Source organism: Lonchura striata, chromosome 17 (genome assembly GCF_046129695.1).
Source record: "Lonchura striata isolate bLonStr1 chromosome 17, bLonStr1.mat, whole genome shotgun sequence".
NCBI lineage: Eukaryota > Metazoa > Chordata > Aves > Passeriformes > Estrildidae > Lonchura > Lonchura striata.
Genome location: NC_134619.1, coordinates 10,901,019 through 10,924,566, shown reverse-complemented (window position 1 = coordinate 10,924,566; position 23,548 = coordinate 10,901,019). Strand labels below are relative to the sequence as shown.

Genomic DNA, 23,548 nt, shown 5'->3' with positions numbered 1-23,548 from the left:
GTTTGCACCTTGAGATGATCTTTGTGATGAATCTCCCCAAAGTGCTGTGAAAAAGGTAAGTAACAGGTATTAAAGTGCCATGGGAGGGTGAGAGGAAGGAAACAAGCTATAGCAGTAGAAATGTTTTTTATCGTCCAAACTACGGACAGAGAGAAATGCCTGGAGATGTCTGTGTGGTCTTCCCCAGAAACTTCTGGAGATGGCTCTCACCCCACATGCTGCTCTGCTGCAGCAGGAAGGAGGCCCCAGCAGGGATTGGAGGCACTGGAGAAGAGGTAGGGGTTAGTTGTGAGAAAAAACCTGTGCTGTGCAGGGCTGGAGGGCTGTGCTCTGCTGCAGCGCAATTCCTGCTTGTCACTGCAGCTCCTGTGCAGAGTGGGGGGGGGGGGGGGGAACCCACCTCCAGAACAAATCCCCTCAAAGCAAACCCCACAGGATTTCGTGCCAGGCACTCAAGTGACCCCACAGATGCACTCACCTGACACCAGGGGACTGCTCTGGCATCCCTGACAAGGTGGGGCAGGCAGTGCCCATTCCTTCAGCCCGAGGATGAGGAGCAGGCTGCTAAAAACAGGGACACAGTTTCACCCTGGGCAAGCAGGCAGCTCCTAACCACAGGGATTTTGACTTGTGACCTTGCAAGCCATGGATCTTTGCCCACCAGCCTGTAATACATCTTTCCTGTCAAGCCTTGAAATCCTTCACAGGTCAGCCTGGTGCTGGCTCTTTGTGGGTTTAGAAAGGTTTTCCTCTCCAGATCTGCTTCTGTGTCTGCAGGTGGCCGTGCTGGGAAAGTCCTGAATGTCACAGTGCAGCTTTCACTGCCTTGGCTGAGTGCTGGGGCTGGTACTGACTGCTCTGCCTGGAAGGAGCTGGCCTTTGTGCCTGCAGAAGAGCAGGACTGAGTGGCAGCCTGTGATAAGGCTGTGTTGTACAAATATTGGGGATTGATCAATTAATCCTTTTGCTTCTTTTGGTCTATTTACAAGGTACAAACTGCCACTGGCACCATCCCATGTGTTATTTTTCCTGCAGTGGTGAGGATACACTTGGAGAGCTTGTTGGTGTGTTGGGAATTCCTTGTGCCAGTTCACTGCCCAGTTTGGTGTGGACTTTCCTGGAGCAGGTGAAGCGATGTCCTCAAGGTCACAGCCCCTCCCACCAACCTCTGCAAAGTTTTTTACTGATCTGAAGCTGGAGCATGAAATATCAGTTACTTTTGACTTTTCTTGGTACAGCACTTTTAAATTCAGCTGTACTGGAGGTATGCACCTTGTTTTTGCATCCTGGTTTATTCTTCAGTGAATCTGTGATATTCTCTCCTGAGCTTCTAGTGAAATTAGCATGAATATCCCAGATCTACTCCTCTGTCTCTTTTTGTCCCTCAATTCTGCTGCTACTTTCACCTTTCCCTTGGTGTCCCCCCGTGTGCTCTCTTCTCTTACTGATTTCCTTCATCTAATTTTCCTTTTTAAGTCAGACTCTGGTTATGCCACGTGTAAGACATTTGAGAGCATTCCCATGACATCAGCACTTTTTAAGCCCTTGAATCCATTGTTTGTTTGTTTGTTTGTTTAATAGAGAAGAATCAATGTTAGTGTTCTTACTCATGAATCTTTCTCTATAATACTGTCTCACCACTGACAACCATCTGGCCTGAACATAATTTCCTTTTCTTGTCCCTTGCTGTTGCCTTCTAGAGAACCCACACCCACAGCTGGATCACTCCTCCACTCCCACCACCCTGCAGTTCCCCTTGTGCTTCACCACTGATTTGCTCCCACTATGTCTGTTCAAAACCAGCCTTCACCTGCAAGTTTGCCCATTTCCTTCTGCTTCCCCATCTCTGTTTTAGCCACCTTCCTTTCCAGCACCCTCCTGGTGCTTTCTGTGCCTCCCTTGGCTTCACCTCCTGCTCTGGGTGAGCCCCGGCGCTCGGAGCAGTGTCCCCCAGCCGTGGCCAACTTCTGCCTTCATTTTTTGTCTCATGACTTGTTCCTCCTCCCCAGCCCTCACTGTGCTGCCAGCCTGCCCATGGGCATTCCCAGAGGTGTTTGGACGTGCAGGCAGGGAGAGGACACGTTCCTCAGCTCTGCAGAGGCTCTTCTCCTTCGCAGCAGGTTTAAGTGAGGACATGCTCTGCTCGCTCGCCATCAGACAGCAGCTCTGAGCTGGAGTCAGATAAATACACCAGGAGACCTTGAAACACCACCAAAGGAGAACTTTGCTGGGCACTAAAACTGCAGAAATTGGAAGCACAAATTGAAGAGGGGAGAGGAAAACACAGCAGCACCCTCAGGCCTGTATCGGGCTGTTGTCCAGCTGTGCCCAGCTGTGAGTTTGACAAGTTGACAGCAGCACTGCACGGTGGAGCAGAGACCACAGCCACACGTGTCCTGCATGCCTGCAGAGCAGGGCAGGAGTGTTGCTGTCACCTCACTTCTTCACTTTAAACTCCCAGCAGCCCATGGCAGCTCCTTCTGTGCATCCAAAGCATCTTCAGCCACTTCAGATTTCCACCTCTTTGTTTAATCCAGGAGGATTAAACAAAACAACCTGATGCTGTGAATTTTGACTATATTAGTAAACAAACATTGCATTTCTCTTGTAGCTCCAAATCTTTGCATTGGCAACTGAAGCAAAGGCTTTGATTTGCTAGCAAAAACCAGGATGATGCAGATGCCTGCAGGCTCTCAGATGAGCTCAGCCTTCCTTCTGCCCTGAAGGCCTCCACCTTCTCCAGTCCCAGGCCTTGGGCACTGCAACATCCTGCTGAGGCTGTAGCTGTCCTTACCTTCCCAATAACAATGCTGATACCCACATTTGAACAGAAAAGGGGGTGGGGGGCTGGGAGAACAATTTTGAGGTTATTTTAGAGTTTTTTTTAAATCTTGTAGCTGTTAAGCTGCATTTCAGCTCCTTACGCTGACTCACTGCTCTGGCACAGAGCCAGGGTATTTATGAGACTCCCCCTTCATTTCCATACGTGCCTCAGAAAGCAGCTGTGCTTACAACACAATTTCAATAAACAGACAGCTGAATTATGGACTTCAGAGACTGATGCAAAGTTGCTGAGCTCTCCAGTGCCCTGGGCTAAGGCTCCTGCTGGCAGACTCGGGCTTTGGAAAGCCGCCTCCCCCCCTGCGCAGCCCAGGGCTGCCAAGGTCCTGGCTGCTGATCTAAGTCTATCCCAGAGCTGTAATTAACCTCTAATGTGGCTAAAACTTTTCCCATTCCATCCATCCTGCACCTATAGCCCTGTGGATCCAGCGAGGAGGAGAACACGGATGAGTTTGCTTCTCATCAGCTTTGTTTTCAGATTTTTGCACATACAGAGGCAGCGATAAGACAAGTTTCACACTTAAGCCGTGTCCCCATGGGTCGCTTGCTGACTCCTAAACTGTGGTTCTGCCATGTTGCAGTAGTAGTAAGTGAATTCTGGACAGAGCTCTCAATCACATGCCAGGGAAAGCTCTTACCTTAGTCAGACCTTCACCCTGTGGATGGTGTCTTACTCTCCTGTACACTTGCAGAGATTCAGGTTTATTACCTGTGAACACTTATCTGCACCTTTTCAGGGAGTGACTCACGTTTCGAACCTTAAGGCCCCTCTTGGGCTAGAAGGGTTTCAGTGAAACCCCACAGCTCAGTGTCAGAGCTGCTCCCCGTGGATCTGTTCAGCCTGGGAGGAGGCTCTTTCCCAAGGAGAAATAGAGTCCATGGTGATTAATCCTCCAAACCCTCTGAAACCCATTCCACCCTGGAAAAGGCAACTGATCCCAGACACAATATCTGACAGCAGCATGAGGAATCTGTTCTGCTTCACTCCCAGTGGGTGAGTGTGGGCTCCCAGTGCCACTCCCTGGCCCAGGAGGCTTCTTGGCTTCTCTCCCAGTTCCAGTGACTGGTTTGGCTCCTGGCAAGGGCTCTCATCTGCCTATAAAATTGGCATAAGGCACACTTCAGGAATGGCATTTGGTTTTGGTATCAGTCACTGTGTTTAAAGCAACGTTACACTGTGTTGGGAGGGATTTTGGTTCCTTCTAAAAAGTTCTCTGGGACCCTCACACAAAACCACTTTGTGGCAAATAGGAACCTGCTGCTGGGCTCACATATTTATGACAAAAACCCTGGCAAAACAGTTTCTAAACCACATATCCACCTTCTAGCCTCAGTGGGGGCAGCAGCATCGCATCCCTAGACAAAAGTCGGGGTAAATCTTATCCATAGGCAGCTGGGCAGGCAGGGGCGCGAACTTCCACCGAAATTCAAAGAGTTTTTTTCAAAAAATATTTAGAAATTTATCCCAATTACCCTTACAGAAACAGCCCCATGCGGACGGGCCCTCGCTCCCCAGAGCCCGCAGCGGCCGCTCCGCAGCATCCCCGGGGCTGCTCCGCGCCTTCACCTGCGGGGCGGGCGCCGCTCCCGCCCGCCTCCGGGCCCGGCCCCGCCTCGGGGCGGAGCGGCGGCCGCGGCCGGGGCCGGAGGCGGGCGGGGAGCGGGGCCGGCTGTGCGCGGCGCCGCTGCCTCCTGCGCTTCCCTGCGCCTGCCCTGCCGCGGGGCCGGGCCCTGCGCGGAGCTCCGCGGTGAGTGCGGGGCCGTGCGGGGGGAGGGAGCAGCGGGCGCTGGGCTGGCCCGGCCCGGGGATGCTGCGGGGGTGCCGTGGGCTCCGCGGAGTCGGGGTGCGTCCGGCCCCGGAGCGGGCTGTGCGGCAGAAGCAGCCCGGCCGCCTTGCCGCGGCGCGGGGATGGGGACGGGTCCCGCCCGCGCGGGTCGGGCTCCGCGCTGGGGCGCCGTGAGGGAGCCCCGCGCTGGGGCTGTGCGTGTGCCGCGCTGCTCCCGGGGGGTTTTGCTCGGTGTGCGTCTGGAATTCCGCTGCCTTCTGGCACGGAAGGGGTGTGGAAGAAATTTACTCGAGGTAGCACAAATACAAGCTTAGTTACTGAAACGGCATCGGGGTTGCAGGGTTTCAGGGGAGGTGAAGGGCTTTTGGGGACAGTCTCCTTCAGGCTATGACAGACCAGGAGAACTTCAGCCTGAACTAAAGCCCCTTCTTCAGCTCCCGGGCCTGAGGCGGCAGTGCTGGTAGAGATGTTTTTGGTTGACTGACGAGCGACCAAAATTGTGGTTTATTTCTCTGCTTGCTTACCGCGAAAAGATCTGTTCTGCACGGTGAAAACCAGTCGAGGAGGAGAAGGAAGATACTTCAAGCTGCAGTAGGGTAATAGTTGGAAAAGTGGCTTTTCACAAATTGTCAGAGAAAGGAGAAGGTTCACAAACCTGGGAAAAAAAAACCCCAAAAAAACCAAAACAAACTCAAACTCATCTCTGAGCCCTCCTGTTCCCTAAGAAACCCTCAGGGAACCTCGGGAGCAGCGGCTGCTGGGCTGCCCTCGCTGTCACCTTGACCCAGCCTCCCTTGACCCGCTCTCCTGAGCCTTGCCATTATTGTTAAGTGGTTTTTCACAGATGGAAGCGCCAAGTGCTGTTATGGCAGAAAGCAGAAAGGTTTTTTCTGGCTGGAACAGGACTTAGTCTGGAGGTAGATTGTGTTTGTTGTGAAAGATGTAATGTATTAAACCCTGATAGTGAAGAATACTTTTTTCATTCGTGTTTTTTCCTTCCTTCTCAATGCTATGAGATGGATGAAAAACTATAGCTGATATGTAAGTACTCTTATTACACTATTTCCATGGGTTTTGCTTTATGTCCCAAGATCTCTTCTGAGATTGGAATTTAAATTTAAAAAAAGCTAATTTTCCCTCTGACTGGAAAACATAAGTGACTTTTTAATAAGAAAAATAAGGTTTAAAGTGCTGAACTTCAGATATGTGTGATGGATGTGATGAAATGTTGAGATATCACATCTTCTTTTTGCCCTCAAGACCACGTGTCCAGGATGTGCATTTCTAACAATGTCTTGTTGTCGAGTCAGTTGTTGCAGGAAAAATGACTCTGTGTAAATGTGCTGGTACCAATTGTACCAGCTCCTCGGTGCTTCTGCATCGCTTCTGCAGCCACTTTGTTGGAACCTTATTTTCCCTTGGTTTAATAATTTATAAAATGCCTGTTGCCTCTAGGCACATTTCATCCAGCAAGAAGAAAAACATCAACCAGTGTTTACTGGTTACGAAGCCTGAGGTTGACAAATAATGAAGCTTTTGTGGATGAGGGGGTGTCTCATTTTTATCTTCTATAAACTCACAAAAAAGCAGGATTTGTGCTGAAAGTCTTGTTAGTTATTATTTGGTTATTTTCCTCGTCCTTTAAAAGAATGAAACTTGCTTTCTGGTGACAAAGTGGATTTTAACTGTGACCTTCCTTACCTTAATTCTGGATCTTCTTTTTCCATTTACTTGAGTCTGATTTCAGTTTAGCAGCTCTTAAGTATTTAACAACTGTCAAGTAAGATGACAGAATCAGATCCTACATCTTCACCAGCTGAGCTGCTTTGGCTGAAAGAGATCAACCTCTTTTTGGGCAATAAATTGCTCTCTCAAATCCTCTGCCAGATACTTATGAGCCACTATCATTAACTGCATTTTGAATCAGTCATTGAGCTGGAGGGGAGAAATTGGCCTGCAGTTCATCTCATCTCCTTTGAAACTGCTAAATGATGATTCAGTGACCTCAGTGGGCAAATTATATCAGCAACTAATTGGCCTAAGAAGAAAAACTTGCCTGATACCAAATAAACTGGCTGTTGCTGTTCATAATCCTGAAGAAGATGCTCCAGGTGAAACCCCCAGTTTCAAACAGTGACAGGGCTTTGTTGTGGCACTGGCAAGGGGACTCAGTGAGCTCCTACTTTTGGGTGTGGTGTCCACTTCACCTCCAGCAGGTTTTGAAGGTATTGTCCTTTGAAGGATAAAAATCTTAACACTTCAAGCTCGCCTTCCCCTGTGGATAACCCTCTCCTCTTCCTCCTAAGAGGGTAACTGGGGTGTGGTGTTTTTGGGGGATTTGGCTCTGGGGGGATCCCAGCTGAGCTGAATTTAGGAAGGAAGACAAAGGTCAGGGTCATCACCTTGTCATTCCCATCCCTGCTTTGGCAAAGCCCTTTCCAGGAGCCGTGTGCCACTTCCCAGAGATGCCTGGCAGCTTCCCTGTGGACGCAGGTCGGGTTAACCCCTTGTGGGCAGCGAGACGTGCTGGCTGGCTGGCTGGGGAGAGGAGAGCAGGGTGGTGAGCTCTGCCGGTGCCACGGTCAGCCCGACCTCGCTGCTTGCTCTAAACAGTTCAGGGCCAGTGGCTGCACTGCAGGGAGGGCTGAAATTGCAGGTGAGTGCCAGGGTAGAAGCATCCAGGTGTGGCCTCTTCAGCTTTCCTTGCTTAAGCAGCTGCAGGAGTGAGCTGGGATGTGTGAAAGGGGTCAGCTGGTGGCTCTTTGCAAGGCTGTTAGTCGACTTACACCACCTCCTAGGATCGTGTTGCCAGCTGGCTCATCCTTTAGGGAAGTTTCAAGAGGCTTATCACAATCTTACTAGAAATCTGTCGTCTTCTATTAATCTGTTTGTCTCTCCTTGTCTCCTTCCCGAGCGCTCCCCTGCACATTCACTCCACAGCCCTGCTCTGATGCTTGCCAGAGCTTTGTTTAGGGCATGCACAGTTGTGGACTGTCACTTTTTACCATCCAACATGGTTTTTCTTTATATAGAGAGAGATACTATATTTTTAAAGGTTTTCTCTGAAGGTGATGCTCCTGAAAGGCCAGTGGAGCCTGGCTGCTTTGCTGGCTGGGTGGAGGTGCAGGGTGGTACCAGCAGCAAGCAGAGTCCAGTTCTGATCAAGGCAAAGCCCACTCCTAGGTCAGGTCCTGCCCAGTGTGGAGCACGGGGTGCTTGGCCAGGGCAGCAGCACCAGGGGCAGGTGGGGATCACCTGCACCTCACCCCTGAAATCAGGACAGTTCCTGCTTTGCTGGGCTTGGCTTGAGCAAAGAGGAGCAGAAAAGCTGTCAGACTTTGGGAGGTGAGAGGAATGAATGCAACAGCCCAGGTCTCACGGCAGTGGGCAAGGGTTGGTCAGTGAAGCTGCTGACACGGGACTGATTCAGGACTCGGCGCTGCTGTCTGGGACAGACGACACCTGCAGAGTGATGTGGCTCTTCCTGACAGAGCTTTTCCTTGCAGCTCTCAGAAGCATGTCAGCACTGGGGTTAACAGCCACGTAGGCACTGAGAAAAAAGAATGAATAGCTTGAGGAAGGCTAAGCCTTAATACCCAAACAAAGCAAAAAAAATGGTGTATCGTTTGACAGGAATTAAGTGAGCTGTGAGATCTCTGGCTCTAGAGGCCCTGCCAGGAAATACACAGCCTCTGACAAAGGTGGCTTGGCTGTCCCTGTGTCCAGAGGCAGCATCCATGTGCTGATGCAGGTGCTGAGCTGCTGGAGCTGCCCATCTGCCTCTCCCCTTGACTTTCACAGGGATGCTCTTTCTCCTGCACAGCACATTGTTTGCTCTCCTTGGATGTTGCTAGCTGGCAGGGAAAGAGATCAGTCTGTTTTTTTTTCTAGAATAGTCAGCTGATTTCATCCCATGGGAAGTGGCTGAAAAGCGTGAGACAGGTGGGTTGGCATTCCTGCTTTGTAGCCCTCCATAATTCCAGCAGGAGAAGGATAACCAGGAAAAGTGCAGTTGCTGGGTACATTTCTGTGTTTGCATTTGAAAGAGCTTGATAGGCTGTGATTAACGGGGCTAAATAGAAGCTTGATAAAAATTCAAACAAAACTGGCTTTACAAGGAGGCCTTGGGGTGCTGTGAAGGGCAGGCTGTGGGTCTGCTGTAGTGCTGTTTGGTTTTAGTGGGCAGAGAGCACTGCAGGCTCTGTCCCCTGCCTTGTGTGAGGTACAGCCCTGTGGCTGTGCAGACACTCCTGCAGGTGGTTGTTTTTTTCCTGCTTTAAGTTCATGTGATGTTCCCAAATTGAGAGTACCACATCTGCATCCCAGAACCCCCCGTGTCCCCATAGCCAGGCTCCAATTAAGGATGCTCTAAAAGCAGCAGGCCAGCTACACCATGGCTTTGCAGATGAGAACCATTGGCCTAATCTATTTTTACAGTGAATTAAACTAGAAAAAGGCACTGCCACTCTAGAATAAGAAGCCACCTGGGGAGTTAACCCAGAATAGTTGTTCTGCTTTGAATTCATGCCCTATCTCACTTCAGAATAACTTTCCTTCCACATATGCAGGCCCTGTAAGTGCCAAATACAGGGCATGGCTTAAGCAGGATCTCCAACAGAGCCAGGAAAACACCTTCTTTTTGCTGAAGTCTCCCTGCATTCACACACACTCCTTAACTCGGGCATCCTTCTCTGTCATGATGTTTCATTCTCAGTGTCCTGCAGAGTGCTGTGTTCCTTTCCCACCCCAGCTCTGTTCTTTGCTCCAACACCCTGACTGCCAGCTCCCACAGCCACCTCTGCTGTCCTCCCCTGTCCCCATCCAGCTCCTGGGCAGGTCACACACAGTGAAATGAGCATCCCGAGTGCTCAGTCCCTGTCAGGATTGTGCCAAGAGCTTTTCTCAGGCTCGCCACCTTTCTCAGTGAGCAGCAGCCAAGAAGCAGCATCAGGTGGTTTTTCGGAGCTGGGGCTGATAACTTGGGTTGGCCAGGGGTGGCAGTTGTAAATTATTTGCAGTGGCCAAAGGTTTTGCTCTGGTGCTGCTTTTGTCTTGTGTCCATCAGGAGGAGTAGTGGGGATGTTGGCATGATGGTTTGAGTTGTGCTGGGACATTGCTCCTCTGGCTTTGTCAAGCTCAAGTTAAATGTATGTAATTTTAACATCTGATTCTTTGGGGGCTGACTCATGCTTTCTTGGCCTGAATGATTCATAGCTCTTGAACTCCATTGCTAAATTCATTATGCAACAATTACAGGGTTGGAAATGCCACCCTAAGTGCACACAAACAAGCTGGCAGCAACTCCCCACTCCTTTTCTCTCACCCTGAGTCGCCAAGAGACCTTCCTTGTGAGTTTGCTCTTGTCCCTGCTTTGTGGGTGAGGGTTTGCTGTATCTTGCTGCTCTGCCCTTGAGCTGGGAGGGGCAGGAGTTGCAGGTTGGTATCTCTGGAAGAGAGGAGAGAGGACAGCCTACAAGGGAAGAATGGAGATGCACAGTTTCATTCATCAGAACCAGTTGCCTTAATTTTGTCCCAGCTGCTCATTATGATGTTATGGCATCCTTAATATGATCCACATGGGAAAACCCCAAGTATGAGGTGTTGCTCTAAGGTGATTTTGAAGTTGGGCAGCATTTCATGGGCTCAGATTCTGCTTGGTGACTGGCATGACAGCTCAAAGGTCAAATACCCCTCCAAGGAGAAAGACCAAGGAAGGAAAGAGGGCCCTGTGCTGGCTGTGGGGTATCCAGTAATACCTTAATTTTCTCTCCTCTGTGGGGCTAAGCTGAGATTTAGGGATTTGTGTAGGACTTGGCTTTTTACTAGTGAGGTCTCGAGCAAGAGTTCATCTGGTATTTGGAGTTAAGTGGGTTTTATACCGGGTGGGCTTTGCTTAACCCCCCCAAAGCAGTGGGTGGGAGCAGGGCTGTCAGTGGGATGCAGAAGGGTCACCCCCACCATCTGCTCATCTGAAATGTGATCAGATTTCAGGCTTTAAGGTGCCCCTCTTATCTGAATTTGACTTCTGCACTGGTTTTTCTGCCATCCAAATAACATTTCTTCTCAGAACAAACACCGAAGTGAGGTACCTACCAAATGCCCAGGAAGTCATCCCTGAGAGCAGCCATTCTTCCCAGCTGAGGCCTTAAATCTTGATATCTTTGGGAAAAGTCTCTCCTGGACAGGTCTGACTGTTTGAACATTGGGACACAGACGAATGGCTGAATGTTGGGCTCATCAATGACTGAGGTTTTCCAGGGTTTTCCTTGGTCCTCCTTAGCCTGTGCCAGCAGAGCCCTTGTGCTGATAATCCCAGAAATGGCAGAAGCAAAGTAAGAACTGGACTGTGAGGAGGAGAGCTGTACCAGCAATTCTGGTTCTGTGCTTACAAGTCAAGTCAATCTAAGTATACAAAATCCTATTTTCAAACAAGTAAGTGGTAAATATTTGATTAAACTAGATGTCAGAGCAATTGTATTGTCAGAGCAGCAAGTCAAGCCAACAGCCACCCTGACTGTGGCCAAGAGGAGATGCAGAAAACACAGAAAGTAGGGCACGTATGGTGACGTGCCTAAAAATAAGGTTTTTCAGAAACAGAAAATCTGCCTCCCAAGCAAGGCAGTGGCAAGCTGCTCCCAGAGTCTGATTTCAGACTGAAACTGGTGATGTTGGCACTGCAGAGAGCTGTGCTAACGTTTTGTTAGCATTCTGCTAGCAGAACATTTCCTTTCAATCTCATGGCTTGCATGTGAGATAAGGAGTTCCTCTGGAGCGGGGCAGGCAGAGGTGGAAGTGAGAGGCGGTGCTGCTTTACCCGAGCAGGCTTTCTGCTCATCTGCATCTTCAGGAGCCGTTGTCCTCTTCAAGTATTGTGGTTCCACTTTCTAGAAGATGCTCTTGTAATATTCCTGCAGGCTTCCCGGGAGAACAGCCTGGGTTGCCCTGGTCCAGGCGTGCTGATTGTGGGTGCTGCTGTGAGTGGGCTGGCCCTGGTCCCCTATAGCAGCTATAGGGGGCTGCAGGAGGCCTGACCAGGGCTGGGAGTGATGGATCAGCAGCCTCAGGGTCCCCTTCTTGTGTGCTGGGGGCTAACCTTGACCTGCAGAATCTGGGGGAACTGGAGGATGAATTTTTTGGTGACATGTGTGTGGTTTAGCAGGTCAAGAAGTTGTTGTGGAGTTCACCAGGGTATAAGGGCTAAACCCTAGATAACAAATCCACATGTTCGAGCTGTCTGGAACAAAGCATCCCACACTATCACATGGATAATTAATTTTTCCCAAAGTCTCACTATCACATAGATAATTAATTTTTCCCAAAGTCTCACCTCTTTACTCTCCCAGCAGAGCCTGTGGGCACCCTGCTGGTCCCTGCTCAGCAGAGGCAGGAGGATAACACTATCCTGAGCTGCTCTACAGGCTCTCTGATGGATGCAGGATGGGTCAGAGGGCATCTTTTTATGTTATTTTGTTAAGACCTTTTGAGGATTATTGGAATTGTTGTAGATACGTTCAATAATGTCCATAAGCTTTAGAGTTGAAAGCATTTTGTTAGCAGTAATTAAATGCAACCGCTGTTTAAAATGGATGGATCAGATGGTTGGGAAGAGAATCCTCTCATAAATCTCCCACAAAATCAATATTCCTGCTGTCAGGTGTGTAGCAAACACTTTTAAATTCTGCCAGTCACTGGCTTTATCACCGTGGTGCCACAAAGCTGACAGCATCACACCTTTGCCTTGGAAAGGGACCAGCAAGGCAGGACTTGCTTTTGGTGGCAAAACCCGCAGAAAAATCAATAAAAATTGAGGAATGCAGTCCCACTGGATGGTAACTCCCGGTGAGAAAGCACAGCCCTGCGGGTGCACATCTGCATGGGGGCAGGTGGGATGCCCAGAGTGAGAATTCCCAGGGAAAGGCACATCCCTGTCCAGAGCTGGGAGCCTGCAAGAGCCCTGCTGCTGGCACATCCCACTGGCACGGCCTGAGGTGCCCAGGAGCTCCAAATGGAAAATCCAGGCACTTATCTAGCTTGTTGCTGTGCCAGAATAGGGCTGTTCCTAGGATTATTTTTTCCCGTGCGCCAAAATATGTGTAAATGGCTTTAAACAATGGAAGAATTTCTGTTAAAAAGAGTGGGGTGCGGGTGCGAATAGGGTTGTAATTTATATCTTGAGGGAAGGGTGTGGGCTCTTCCAGTGGTGTTTTTGAGATTCTGTTGGAAATTAGCTTAGGGTTTGGGTTTTTCTTTTTTTTGTTTCATTTCCCCCATGTCTTATTTTAAAGCCTGTTTTGAGGCAAAGTTGTTGTTTTCCAAATTACAGATCTCTCAATGTGTAGCTGAAAATGTCAGGAAGAGGGATGCAGTTTTGGAAGCCTCCACACATCTGTCTGTGGCAGGGTTGATAAAAAATGGAAGCTCTAACCAGAAAAACAAATAAAAAGAGGTAATATCACTGTCACAGATGGGTCGGGCTGCTTTCCCTGCAGGTGTCTGCATTGCAACCCCCACTCCCATATAATGTGCTGTGGAAAAAATAAATGGAGAGCCCAATCGGAGACTTATGCCCTCAATTAATTTTTGTTCCACATAATCGGAGCTGCTGCATGCCTTTCCTTCAATATTTAACTGCCTGGCTCAGAGGATGGGGCTGCTCTCGTGCGAGGGGAGTTGGGATTCTCTTCATGTTTGCACAGAAATCCCATTCTGATCCTTCTTTCTTTGCCTAAGGGCAGGGATCCTGCTGCTCCTCTGATGCCGGAGATAAATTTTTGTTAGCAGACACTTTTTCTGCTAAGGGGAGCAAAGGGGAGAGGGGAGTGGTGTGTGCTGGATTCTTGAAGGAGTAAAATTGCCTTGTCTTCCAGCATCACCTTCCCTGGAGCCGGCTGTGCTGTCTGGGGCACAGTCGGAGGGGAGAGCTCTGCTCCTGGCTCCACGTGCTCAGCCCTCAGCTCAGGGAAAAAAGCAATCAGGACAATTAGTGAGGGCTGCGTGCATCTTCACACTGCGGAGCGAGCTGTCTCTATGGCACTGAGTTAGAGGGGAGTGCCTTCTTCTGATGTAGTTTCAAATTGAGCCCTGAACTTAACTTTCTGATTTTTAACTCGACTATAAATCGATGTTAAGATTTTTCAAGTTCAAGCTGGCAGAAATGCCCCCCCCCCCCTTCTCCTTGTGGAATTTCATAGCCAAGAGCTCAGGGTGGTTTTTTTACTGATTCCTGAAAGCAGAGGGGAACCCAAGGTGTCCCCTTTGGGAAGTACAAGGGGGCTGAGCAGTTCTTGCAGCTCCAATGCATCCTTCAAGTTGTTCCCAGTGCCTGGACTAGAGCTGCACCTCAGACTGGGGCTGGAACAGCCCATTCTGCCCATGGATGTGGAGGAAGAGCCAGTGAGAGTGAAGCTTAGCTGGTGAGGAAGATGATGGGGAATAAAAATAGAGAGGGAAGAAGAAACCCCCAACTGTTAGGGAGTGGGAAAACCATCTGCATGGAAGTTCTAGTTTTGAAAATATCCCCAGACAAGGGCAGCTTAATGCAGAAAGGTGTGAGAAATAGTACTCACTTGCAAAACATTTAAAATGTTTATTAAAACCTTATCAAAATCACAACAAAAGACTGAACAGATAAAATGTTACAGTGGCCGGGAGCAAAGGATTTTTTCCTCCATGTGCTCATCCATGCAGTGGATGTTCTGCCTTTTAACCCTTTAGCCCCTCCCAAAGTTCTGTCCATGTTTGTCCATGGCTCCTTCTTTGCTGTCCAGGGGTGGAGATCACTTTTTTACACCTTGATTGGAGGTCAGGTGCTGCCAGAGTAACAATCCCACTCTCCCAAATGTCCCAAACCCAGGCCACCCCCTGATAACAATGCAAGGGAGGGGTGAAGCATATCTGTAAATCTATAGAACTTCTCTTAACATACACATAATATTTGCCCTTTAATTGTGAGAGTCAGCCATGGCATTACTCATCTAGCACAGGTGGCAGCTGAAGTGCTGTGTTGGAGCTGAAACAGAAAGGTGCATTTATCTCAAGAGCTTTTAGAGGAAGGTTTTTAAAACGCCTCCAGGTCCCGCTGCCTGGCACTGGAATGGGGCTCCAGGAACTGCTCTGTGCAGGAGCCACGTGGAGGGAAGGAGATCTGAGCTGGTTTAGCTTTAAAGTTCTGGCGTGCTCCTAAATCCTGGGTGTGAGCTGTGCTCAAAGCCCTAATGTAAACACAGGTGAACCCAATGGGAAGAAATGACAATGTCTGACTCAATTCAGAGGGCTGAATTATTTATTTATTATTACTATGCTAAAATACATTAATATACTATATAAAAGGAGGATACTAAAACTACATACTGCTTTCTCTGACTCTAACACAACTCATGACCCTCTCTGGAGAGTCCAGCCACAAGTGGGTTGGATTGACCATCAGGCTCAAACAATCCTCACCAGAATCCAATCAAGCAATCACCCCAGGTAAACAATTCTCTAAACACATTCCACATAGGAAAAACAAGGAGCAGAAATAGAAATTGTTTTCTCTTTCATTTCTCTCTGTGCACCTCTATGAAAAATCTTGAGAGGGAGAGAAATGTGCTTGCTACAAAGCCCTTCCCTGCTGTGTCTGCTGAGCCCCCAGCCAGAGCTCTCCAGCCCTCTGTGCCTGGGGACCACCACCAGCTTTGGGTTACTCCTTGCTGCACACTGATCTGGGGGAGGACTGCCTGGCACAGAAGAAGTTTCTAATTTTTAAAAACAATTTTTAAGGAAGCCCATGTTGAAATATTGATAGGAAAAAGAATGTATATTGTGCTGTGTTGGGTGTTTACAGGAAACATATAGTGAAAATACTGAGGGGCTTTCCTCAAACAACTGCCAGTATTGTTAGGATGGAACAGTTGGGAGGAGAAAAGAAAGAGGCACTTAAAATTTTCTATTGCCAGTGTTGGCTTCAAAGAGATTTTTTTTTTTTTTTTACTTTCTGCTTCACTTTTCTTCTGCTTTCTTGTATTTTATTCCCTCTGCTGGGAAGGAGTTCATTGGAGACAGAGAGATTATCTGGAATTAGAGATAAAGCAGCCAAACAAGAATATTTTTAATTATCTGAAGCAGAATTTAGCTTGAAATTTTGAGCTTTCCATCAAGCTAGAAAAATATTTTATAAGGATGCACCTTCACCACATTTGCAGTAGGCAGCAATGAAAATTCCTTTGCTACAGATGGTAAAACAATATCTTCACTTTAAGAAGGTAATTGGGGCACAGATTAAGTTACTTACTTTGCATACAAGAAACCTGTGGAAAAGCCAAGAATCTCTCCTGAAGCTCACAATTTCTGATGAGATCTTTCACCCAGAATATTTCTGTACCTGCTCTTCCCCACCAGCACTCCAGGGCAGATGTAGGAGTTCTGTTCCCTAAGGGGTCCTGGCTGAAATATATATATTTATATGTAATATATATTTATACATAATATATTTATATATAATATATATTTATATTATATATATTTGTATAAATTTGTATAATATTATATATTTTTAGATATATATTTATATATTTTTAAAGTGATGTTTCCTGCCACTTTCCTTGTCATTCCCTCAGGAGGAGCCATTTTTCTGGTAGTACTGAACATCCACTGCTTAAAGTGTAGCTGAAGCCCCAAGTTAGGAAAGGAGCTGTTTACTTCTAAGATACCAGTGAAATTAAATCAGGCAGCAACAATTTTCATAATTTTCACTCCTCCATGTGGTTAACCTGTGGGTGCTGTGGGGCTCACAGCACAACACAGAGAGAATCACACAGTATGTAAGAAGAATTTGCCACCAGAAGCCATAGCCAGAGCTCCCAGAGCAGCACTGAGGCGCCAGTAGGTTCCACCAGCACCTTGTGGAAGGAGCACAGGACTAGAAATACCAATCCTGAGGTGGTGATATGGCTCTTGCAGTGCCTTTTCTATGTGTTCATCTGCTCACCTGTGGATGCTCTTGAGCTCTAGAGATGGGTTTGGTGCAGGTTATTGAGGGCACTGGCTGAGGTGTGTGTCCAGCTGTGGTTTGATGTGCTGCCTTGGGCTCTGGGCAGGTTCCTGCCTTCAGCCTTGCCACCAGCCCTGATGTCCAGAGCAGCCTGTGGTCAGTGCCCGCCTGTGCCACACTCCATGCACAGAGGCACAGACAAGGGAGATGGTACAACCTACCTGGCAGGGTGATACTGGAGAAATAAACATTTAGGCTTCAGGAAAACGGGAAACCCTTCAGGAGGCTTGAAATGCTGCTCTGTAGGAAAAGGAACTGTGTGCTGTGGCACTGCAGGTGAAAATGAGTGTTTTGGGGCTGTGATTCTGTGCAGGAATAGCTCTTGTGATTTGAAATCCCCTTCCCAGTTTGCCATGTGGTCACTGTTGGTGTCCACCTCTGTGTGTGTGTGTTTGAAAAGCCAGTGGCCAGGTCCCCTGTTGTAGGTGTGTGAGGCTCAGTGCAGTGTCCTTTTTGATGCTGCTCCAATGAAATGTTTTCCCAAAAGCCAGGATGTGACAGAGGCACTTCTAAAAAATCAGTTTTAGGCTGTGATGGTCTAAGCATGAAGGACCCTCTTGATTTTATGCACTCTTTACTAAAGAAACGCAGAAACCACACAAACCCCAAGATCTCCTGTGCAGCACAGGGCTCCCTGCTCCCATCAGCAGAGTGGTTGGTTTCCCATCTTCCTGGAGGTGCTGCAGATGAGAACAGCTCCGTGGTGGAGTGGGGAGTGCCTTGGCAGGGCTTCTGGTGGGTATGTGCTCTGTGGGACATGGCTTAGGAAATGACCTGGAGGTGTTCCCCTGGGAAGGGTGGGAGGGGGACGCTGCTGCCCTTCCCACCCAGGCTGGGCTGTGGGAAGGAGGGAAAGGAGCTGAGCTCCCTGTGTGTGCTCAGCCCCAGGGCACATCCCCTGAGCCCCACCTTGTCCTCCCTGGGGCATGGCTGAACTGCTGTGCCTGCCTTTCCCTGCTGCTCCTGCCTGACCCTTGGGCTGTCTCCTCCTTCTCCCCGTGGCTTTCTGGCTGGCTGTGTTTGGCTTTTGGGCTCAAGTGAGCTCGTGCCTCATTGGGGACCAAGGGGTGAAGCTGCTCTGCTGCTTCCTCCAGTCCCTGGGAAGATCCTGGCCCATGCAGAACATGCATCTTTGGCTGGTCTGTGTCCCCAGACAATGCTGAAGGAAAACCCTGTGAATTCTTTATTATTGGTGCCTGCTGCCAGAGGATGGGTTCAGCAGAAGGGCTGCAGTGGGCTGGTCACCTTGCATTTCATGGGACAGGAACACACAGGTTGGCCTTGGCCCTTGCAAGGAGCAGAAAAGGAGAATTTGGCAGCTGCTCACCTTCCATGGGGCAGGTGTTGATGTTAATGAAATAAATCAATCAGGCACCACCTCCTCTGCTGACTGCTTGTGCACTCAGATCCCTGCTGTAGGCTTTGGTGCTTGGTTTCCAAGCCCAGTGGAGAGATTAGCTTGGTGTGGGAAGGAGAGGGCTATTTCTGTCTGTTCATGCCACTGGCTTGACTTTGTGCTGCTGACACCTCACCTGATCATCCAGGCCCAGTCCTGCAGGTGTCTCACCACGAGCAATCCAGTGGCTGGAAATGATCCCCTCAGCTTCAGAAGTGGCTACTCTGGGCCTTCCTGTTTTCCCTTTGCTTGAAAGATTTAAAGTATCTCCAGCCTTTCACTTCAAAGTGTACCATTTAAGGGTTGCTCTTCCATGGTCTGTTTTATTTATTTATTTTTTTTTTAGGTAGAATAAAACTGAAATCAGTTGATGACACTTAAGTGAAGGAGTTCTGTGAGTGTTTGTGCTCTGCATCAGTGTCATGCTGTGCCCTAACTGCTGCCTTGGGAAGATGTGACAGAGGATTTGCAGGTCTCGGCTCCAGCTTCATCATCAGATGGGGAGATGAGGAGCCTCTCCAGCCTCACTCAGCAGCATGGCTGCTTTAACAGACCCAGCTCCAGCCTCAGCAGTGCTATGGCAAACTGTCTGCAAGTTGGATGCTTTGTGGGAAGGTCAGGGGGGCAGCTCTGAGTGTGTGCTGGTGGAGGAAATGAGTAACCTTTGGTTTTCACCTGTGAGGGATGCAAGTGGCAACCTCAAAGAGTGAAATGGGAAGGTGTGTGTGAGAGATGACTTCAGACAGGGTTGGTGGCACAAGCTGCAACCCCTGAGTCAGTAAACTCCCACTTCACTTGTACTGGCAGTGAGTAACCTCACCTTGAGAGTACTTTTGGGTTTAGTCAGGCGATACAAACGATACAGGAAGTGCAAATTTACAAAAAGAAACCCACAATGGTGTTGGCCAACACTTGTGTGCCCTTTGCAGGAGCCAATTGGTCAGAGTGAGCCTTTCCTTGCTGCAGTACCAGGAGGAGGGGGATGGCAGCAGTGCCTTGCCTTCCTTTTGGCCCCTGAAGCAGTCCCCATTGTCCCTGCAGGGCCGGGGGCTGTGTGTGTGTGGCAGGATGTGCTCAGCCTGGTGGCACCAGTTCTGCTGAGCTCATGGAAACTGCTCAGCTCGGCCCAACAGGAGCAATGGTGCTTTTTTCCTGCCCCCTCTGCTTCTTTAAATAAAACGGAAACCAAAATGTGATGCCTTGCAAGCCACAGCCACCCACACAGCCACTTCTGTGTCACTTTGCAGGTAAGTAAATGCTGGGGCCTGAACCTGTGCTATAATTAGCCTGACCTGTTTGTTCCACAAATCAATGTGTCATTTCTTCAGGTACAGGGAAGGAACCAGGTCATTGGAAAACAGGCAGCCAGAGCTATGGGGACAGTCTTTTTTGGGGCTCTGGGGTCGGTGAGAGTGATAGGGAATTATGTCTGGGGGAAGCTGAGCTGTGTCCACTTCAGGAAGTGCTCTCAGGGTGACCTTTTAGCTCCTTTAGAGGTTCATTTTCTGGTTGGATTGAGGCCGTGCTGGCATTTGGTACTTCCAGACATGTCTTGATGTCTGTGGATCTCCCCTCTCCATTTCACTCCCCTTTGCAGACCACCTGAATCTCTCATTTCTTCTGTTGTGAGAGCAGAGGAGCTGTGGAGAATGAGGTGTATGCAGGAAAGCTGAAACATGGGCAAACCCAGCCACACTTGTCCTTTACTACTTATAAATTGCACTTTCCAAGGTGCAGTCCTAAACCCAAAGCGAAAACTTCCAGCCTCTCTTGTGAAATGCTGAAATAAAGTTTCCTGCCTTAACAATCCTGCAGAATTAGGTCCTCATTTCTACTCCAGGTATGTTTTGGAAAATATTTGTTCGTCTTTGAGCAAACAATGGCAGAAGTGGCTTGGAAAAGGAGCAAGGTGGGAGTGCCTATTCGGTATTCCGGGAGGCATTTCCTGCCCTTATCTCCCCTCCTTCGAGGTATTGTAACTGGGGCTTCAGATCTGCAGGCTGTGCTGCTGCAGCAGAGGCTGAGATTGCCAACAAAGATACTTCCCAGGAATGCTTGCCAGGGGCAGGAGCTGAGTTCACCAGAGGTGCTGAAGAGCTTTCCAGCTGAGTGCTCGGGAAATGCGTCTGTCCCAAAAGAAAAGCTTCTTGGGAGGTGCATTCATGCATTTTCTGTGGGGTTTCTGGGGACTGTGGTGAGTCCCAGCCCGCAGGGCCTGTGGGCAGAGGTCAGGGACTGCTGTGAGTGGCTCTTGTGCTGTGCAGGAGCCATGGCACCCTTCCTTTGCTTTCCAATGCCATGCTAAAGCCACAAGTGAATTAAATTTGAATTTTGAGTTAGTAGCTCTCTTATGAAAAACTTCGCAAGGATTTGTGTTTATTCCTTTATGGAGCTAAAGCACTTTTTGGCACTCTAATGGGATTAAACACGGGGTTTTTTTGTGTGTGTGTTCAGGTCTATCCTGAAATCTTCAAAATAAGGTTTGCAGGTGCTGCTGAAGCTGTCCTTGGCCATTTGCTGGATAAAGCAGCTGCCTGGACCAGCCTGTGTGCTCTAGCTGAGTATGTTTGTTTTCAGTTCCCAAACCAATTATCTGTTGGAGGAAATGGCGTGTCTCGCTCTCAGTCTGCCCTGATATTTATAGGTAAGGTCAAAGCCCTGTGGAAGGTCTGGAGCAGTGTTCAGTAGGTGTGGATGCCTCAGCCAGGATTCCCTGGGGTGTGGTGGATGTGCTGTGTGGTGTGGACACTGCCCTGCAGCCCCTCAGAGTCTCCTCGATGGGCTGCTTCCCCCTCTGACAGGGATGAGCCGTGGCTTTTCCTGCCTCAGCTGGATGGGTGAGGTTGGGTATCCTCAGCACGGCTCTCAGCTGGGTCCAGCTGCCTTCCCTCTGCTGCTTTTCCATAAATTCTCTGCATCCAGTGTTTACAAGTCTGTTGCTCCCTCTCTTTAACAGCAACAGAGTTGAGCTTCAGCTGTCTTATTAAGGCTTTCTCAAGTGCTTGTGAATACTTCAGTTCCTCAGTCACCCTTTCCCATCAACACTTTATTTTTCTTTTTCCTTTGTCCCCTCTGAGCTGGCTGAACCACACAAGCTCTCATCTCATACCTGATTATTTGCTGCTTGCCTGGATTTTGCATGAACCATTTCAATGTGCTTTAAAGCACAGGTGTGATTGAAAAGGATAAATTCAGTTTGCTTGTGATTTCGGCTTTATTTCAAATGCACCTGTTGGACATCTGAAATGTGGGCTGTGTTTCCTCCTGTGCAGCAGGTGACTGGGCAGCTGCCCGTGGGTCCCTGCTTGGTCACTGTGGGTGATCCTGCTCAGAGGTTTCTGTTGTGGTCACACTGAGGCTCAGGAGCTGTGAACTCACTGCTCTCATTGCTTTTGGACCCCAAACAGCAAAACCAGAGTGATTTAGTGTAGTGAAGAGAAAACCTGAAGGGAGAGAGAAATGAACACAACCCTCGTGTTTTTAAGAGCTGAGGTGGCTTAAGTGTTGTTAATACCTGATAGCCAGCTCTATCCATCTGTCCTCAGCTGGGCTGGATGGATGAGGCAGAGCAGCACAGATGATGCTGCTGGTGGGTAGAATTCCTCTGGGAAAGCCTGCCTGGCATCGAGGCACCAGACAGCTATCCCCAGCTATGTCCAGCCTCTGGCTTTTGGGTTATTTCAGCTGGAATGGTCTCCTCTGGTGCCTGTGACTGCCCTGGGCACTGCAGCTTGGTCCCCTCTGCCTGTGCCTTGCTGCTGAGACTGAAATGCCTCAGGGAGGTGGCTGCTGGTGTGCATTGGAGCAGGACTGTGGGGTGGGGACACCTGGAACAGGGCTGGTGGAGATGACCAGCCCAGAGAAGGACGGGAGTCTCGGTACTCAGACTGCTCCCAAGTTGTCTGACAAATGGTATCCAACATATGGAAGATCTTTGCTCTTTAACATTTTATTCTGCTCGTGGGAGAGGGTTAATGTGAGCAATAGACATGAACTAGTTGCACAGTGGAACTTCTGCTTAATCAAGAGGGTTTGGCTGGGATGTTGAGTGGGGGAAATCACCAAGGCTGGTAAGAACAATTAAAGCAATTAGAGCAATTAAAGCAGTTAACTCAGCTGTCTTTTGAGGTGATAGATGTTGCCTGTTGTGTTCTCCAGCAGGCTGAACTCATGCTTGATGATAGCTGATCTCTCCTGCTTCTCTCCTCATTTCAGGTTCCCACCACATTCTAACCCGACTCTGCCATGGGCCCTCCCCAGCTCGGCCTTAGGATGCTGGTATAGCAGCAGGAGGCTGCCATCCAGAGGAGCTGTGGTGGGACATCCCTTCCCACTGGGACATCCTCCCCGTCCCCTCTCCCAGCAGAAGCCATGGATGCCCACGTGGACCTCCTGACCGAGCTGCAGCTGCTGGACAAGGTGCCCACGCTGGAGAGGCTGCGGGCAGCCCAGAAACGGAGGGCTCAGCAGCTGAAGAAATGGGCCCAGTATGAGAAGGAGATGCAGCACAAGAAGAGGAAGCATGAAAAGAAGAGAAATGCTGTGAACAGAAAGAAAGTGTCTTTTGAAGCCAGTGTTGCTCTGCTGGAGGCTTCTCTGAGGAATGACGTGGAGGAAGGTATGGCACTGGTGCCTGGCGGGTTTTGTCTGGCTGCCTGTGAGCTCCATGTGGCGTGAAACCCTCTGTGGTGTGCCAGGCATCTGTGCTGTCATCCATGGACTGCCCTTGGTGTGGTGTTGGGCTTTAAAGCGTTGCCATCTCTGACACAGCTCCGAGGTCCCCGTGTGACACCAGTGTTACCTTGGCTGGCATCAGGAGTGGGTGCAGGAGTGCCAGGATAGGGCAGGAATTGTGACTGAGGTTTGGGTGAAGGAAGGCAGTTTTCATCTCTTTCCTTCTCACACTTCCTACTTACAGGAGGTGTGAAACACTTCCTTGCCTTCTGGGCGTGCCTCTCAGTGGTTTTAGAGGAGTCTGTCGCAGGGATTTACATGCCAGTGTAAATCTCTTCACTTTCCCTGCTTGAGGGCATGGATTCAGAGATATGTGAATGTATGAATTTTTTCCCAAAATACTGGGAAGCATGGCCTTGCTTACTGCTTCCTGAAGAACAAACCTGCAAATCGTTCTGAAATTGGTTTAATTGCACCATTTCAAAGTGGATGAAAGTGCTTTGCTACAAAATCTGAAGGGAGGAGGGAAAAAATATGTCTAAAAGTCAATAACCATTAGCCTCAGCACAGCATGGGGGAAAATCTGTGAGCTCTGGGGAGCTTGGAGAGTGCTTCTCTGCAGAAGAGTAAAAATATCTCTTGCAGGAGAGCTGGAGCAGCCTCTGGGGTTGGTGCTCTGAAGGCAGCAAAATTGGTGTGATCTTCGTGATCCCTTGGCATGGCAGAGGAGGGTGCTTAGGAAACCTGGCCAGCTGAGCATCTCTGCTAGGGAATGTCGCTCTAGTTTCCAGCACCCTCTACAAGAGACAGTGTATCCTT

The 23,548-nt window shown here is 49.2% G+C and overlaps 1 protein-coding gene across 1 annotated transcript in view; it reads left to right on the top strand.

Moving 5' to 3' along the window:
* Nucleotides 1-4,488: 4,488 nt before the first annotated feature.
* The window catches only part of PPP1R16B (protein phosphatase 1 regulatory subunit 16B), a 60,342-nt gene continuing 41,282 nt past the window's right edge, over nt 4,489-23,548 (top strand). Inside the window, exons 1-2 of the mRNA XM_021527843.2 lie at nt 4,489-4,589; nt 22,271-22,673. Coding sequence (XP_021383518.1) covers nt 22,427-22,673 — 247 coding nt within the window. The 5' untranslated portion in view covers nt 4,489-4,589; nt 22,271-22,426. The remainder of the gene's footprint in view (nt 4,590-22,270; nt 22,674-23,548) is intronic.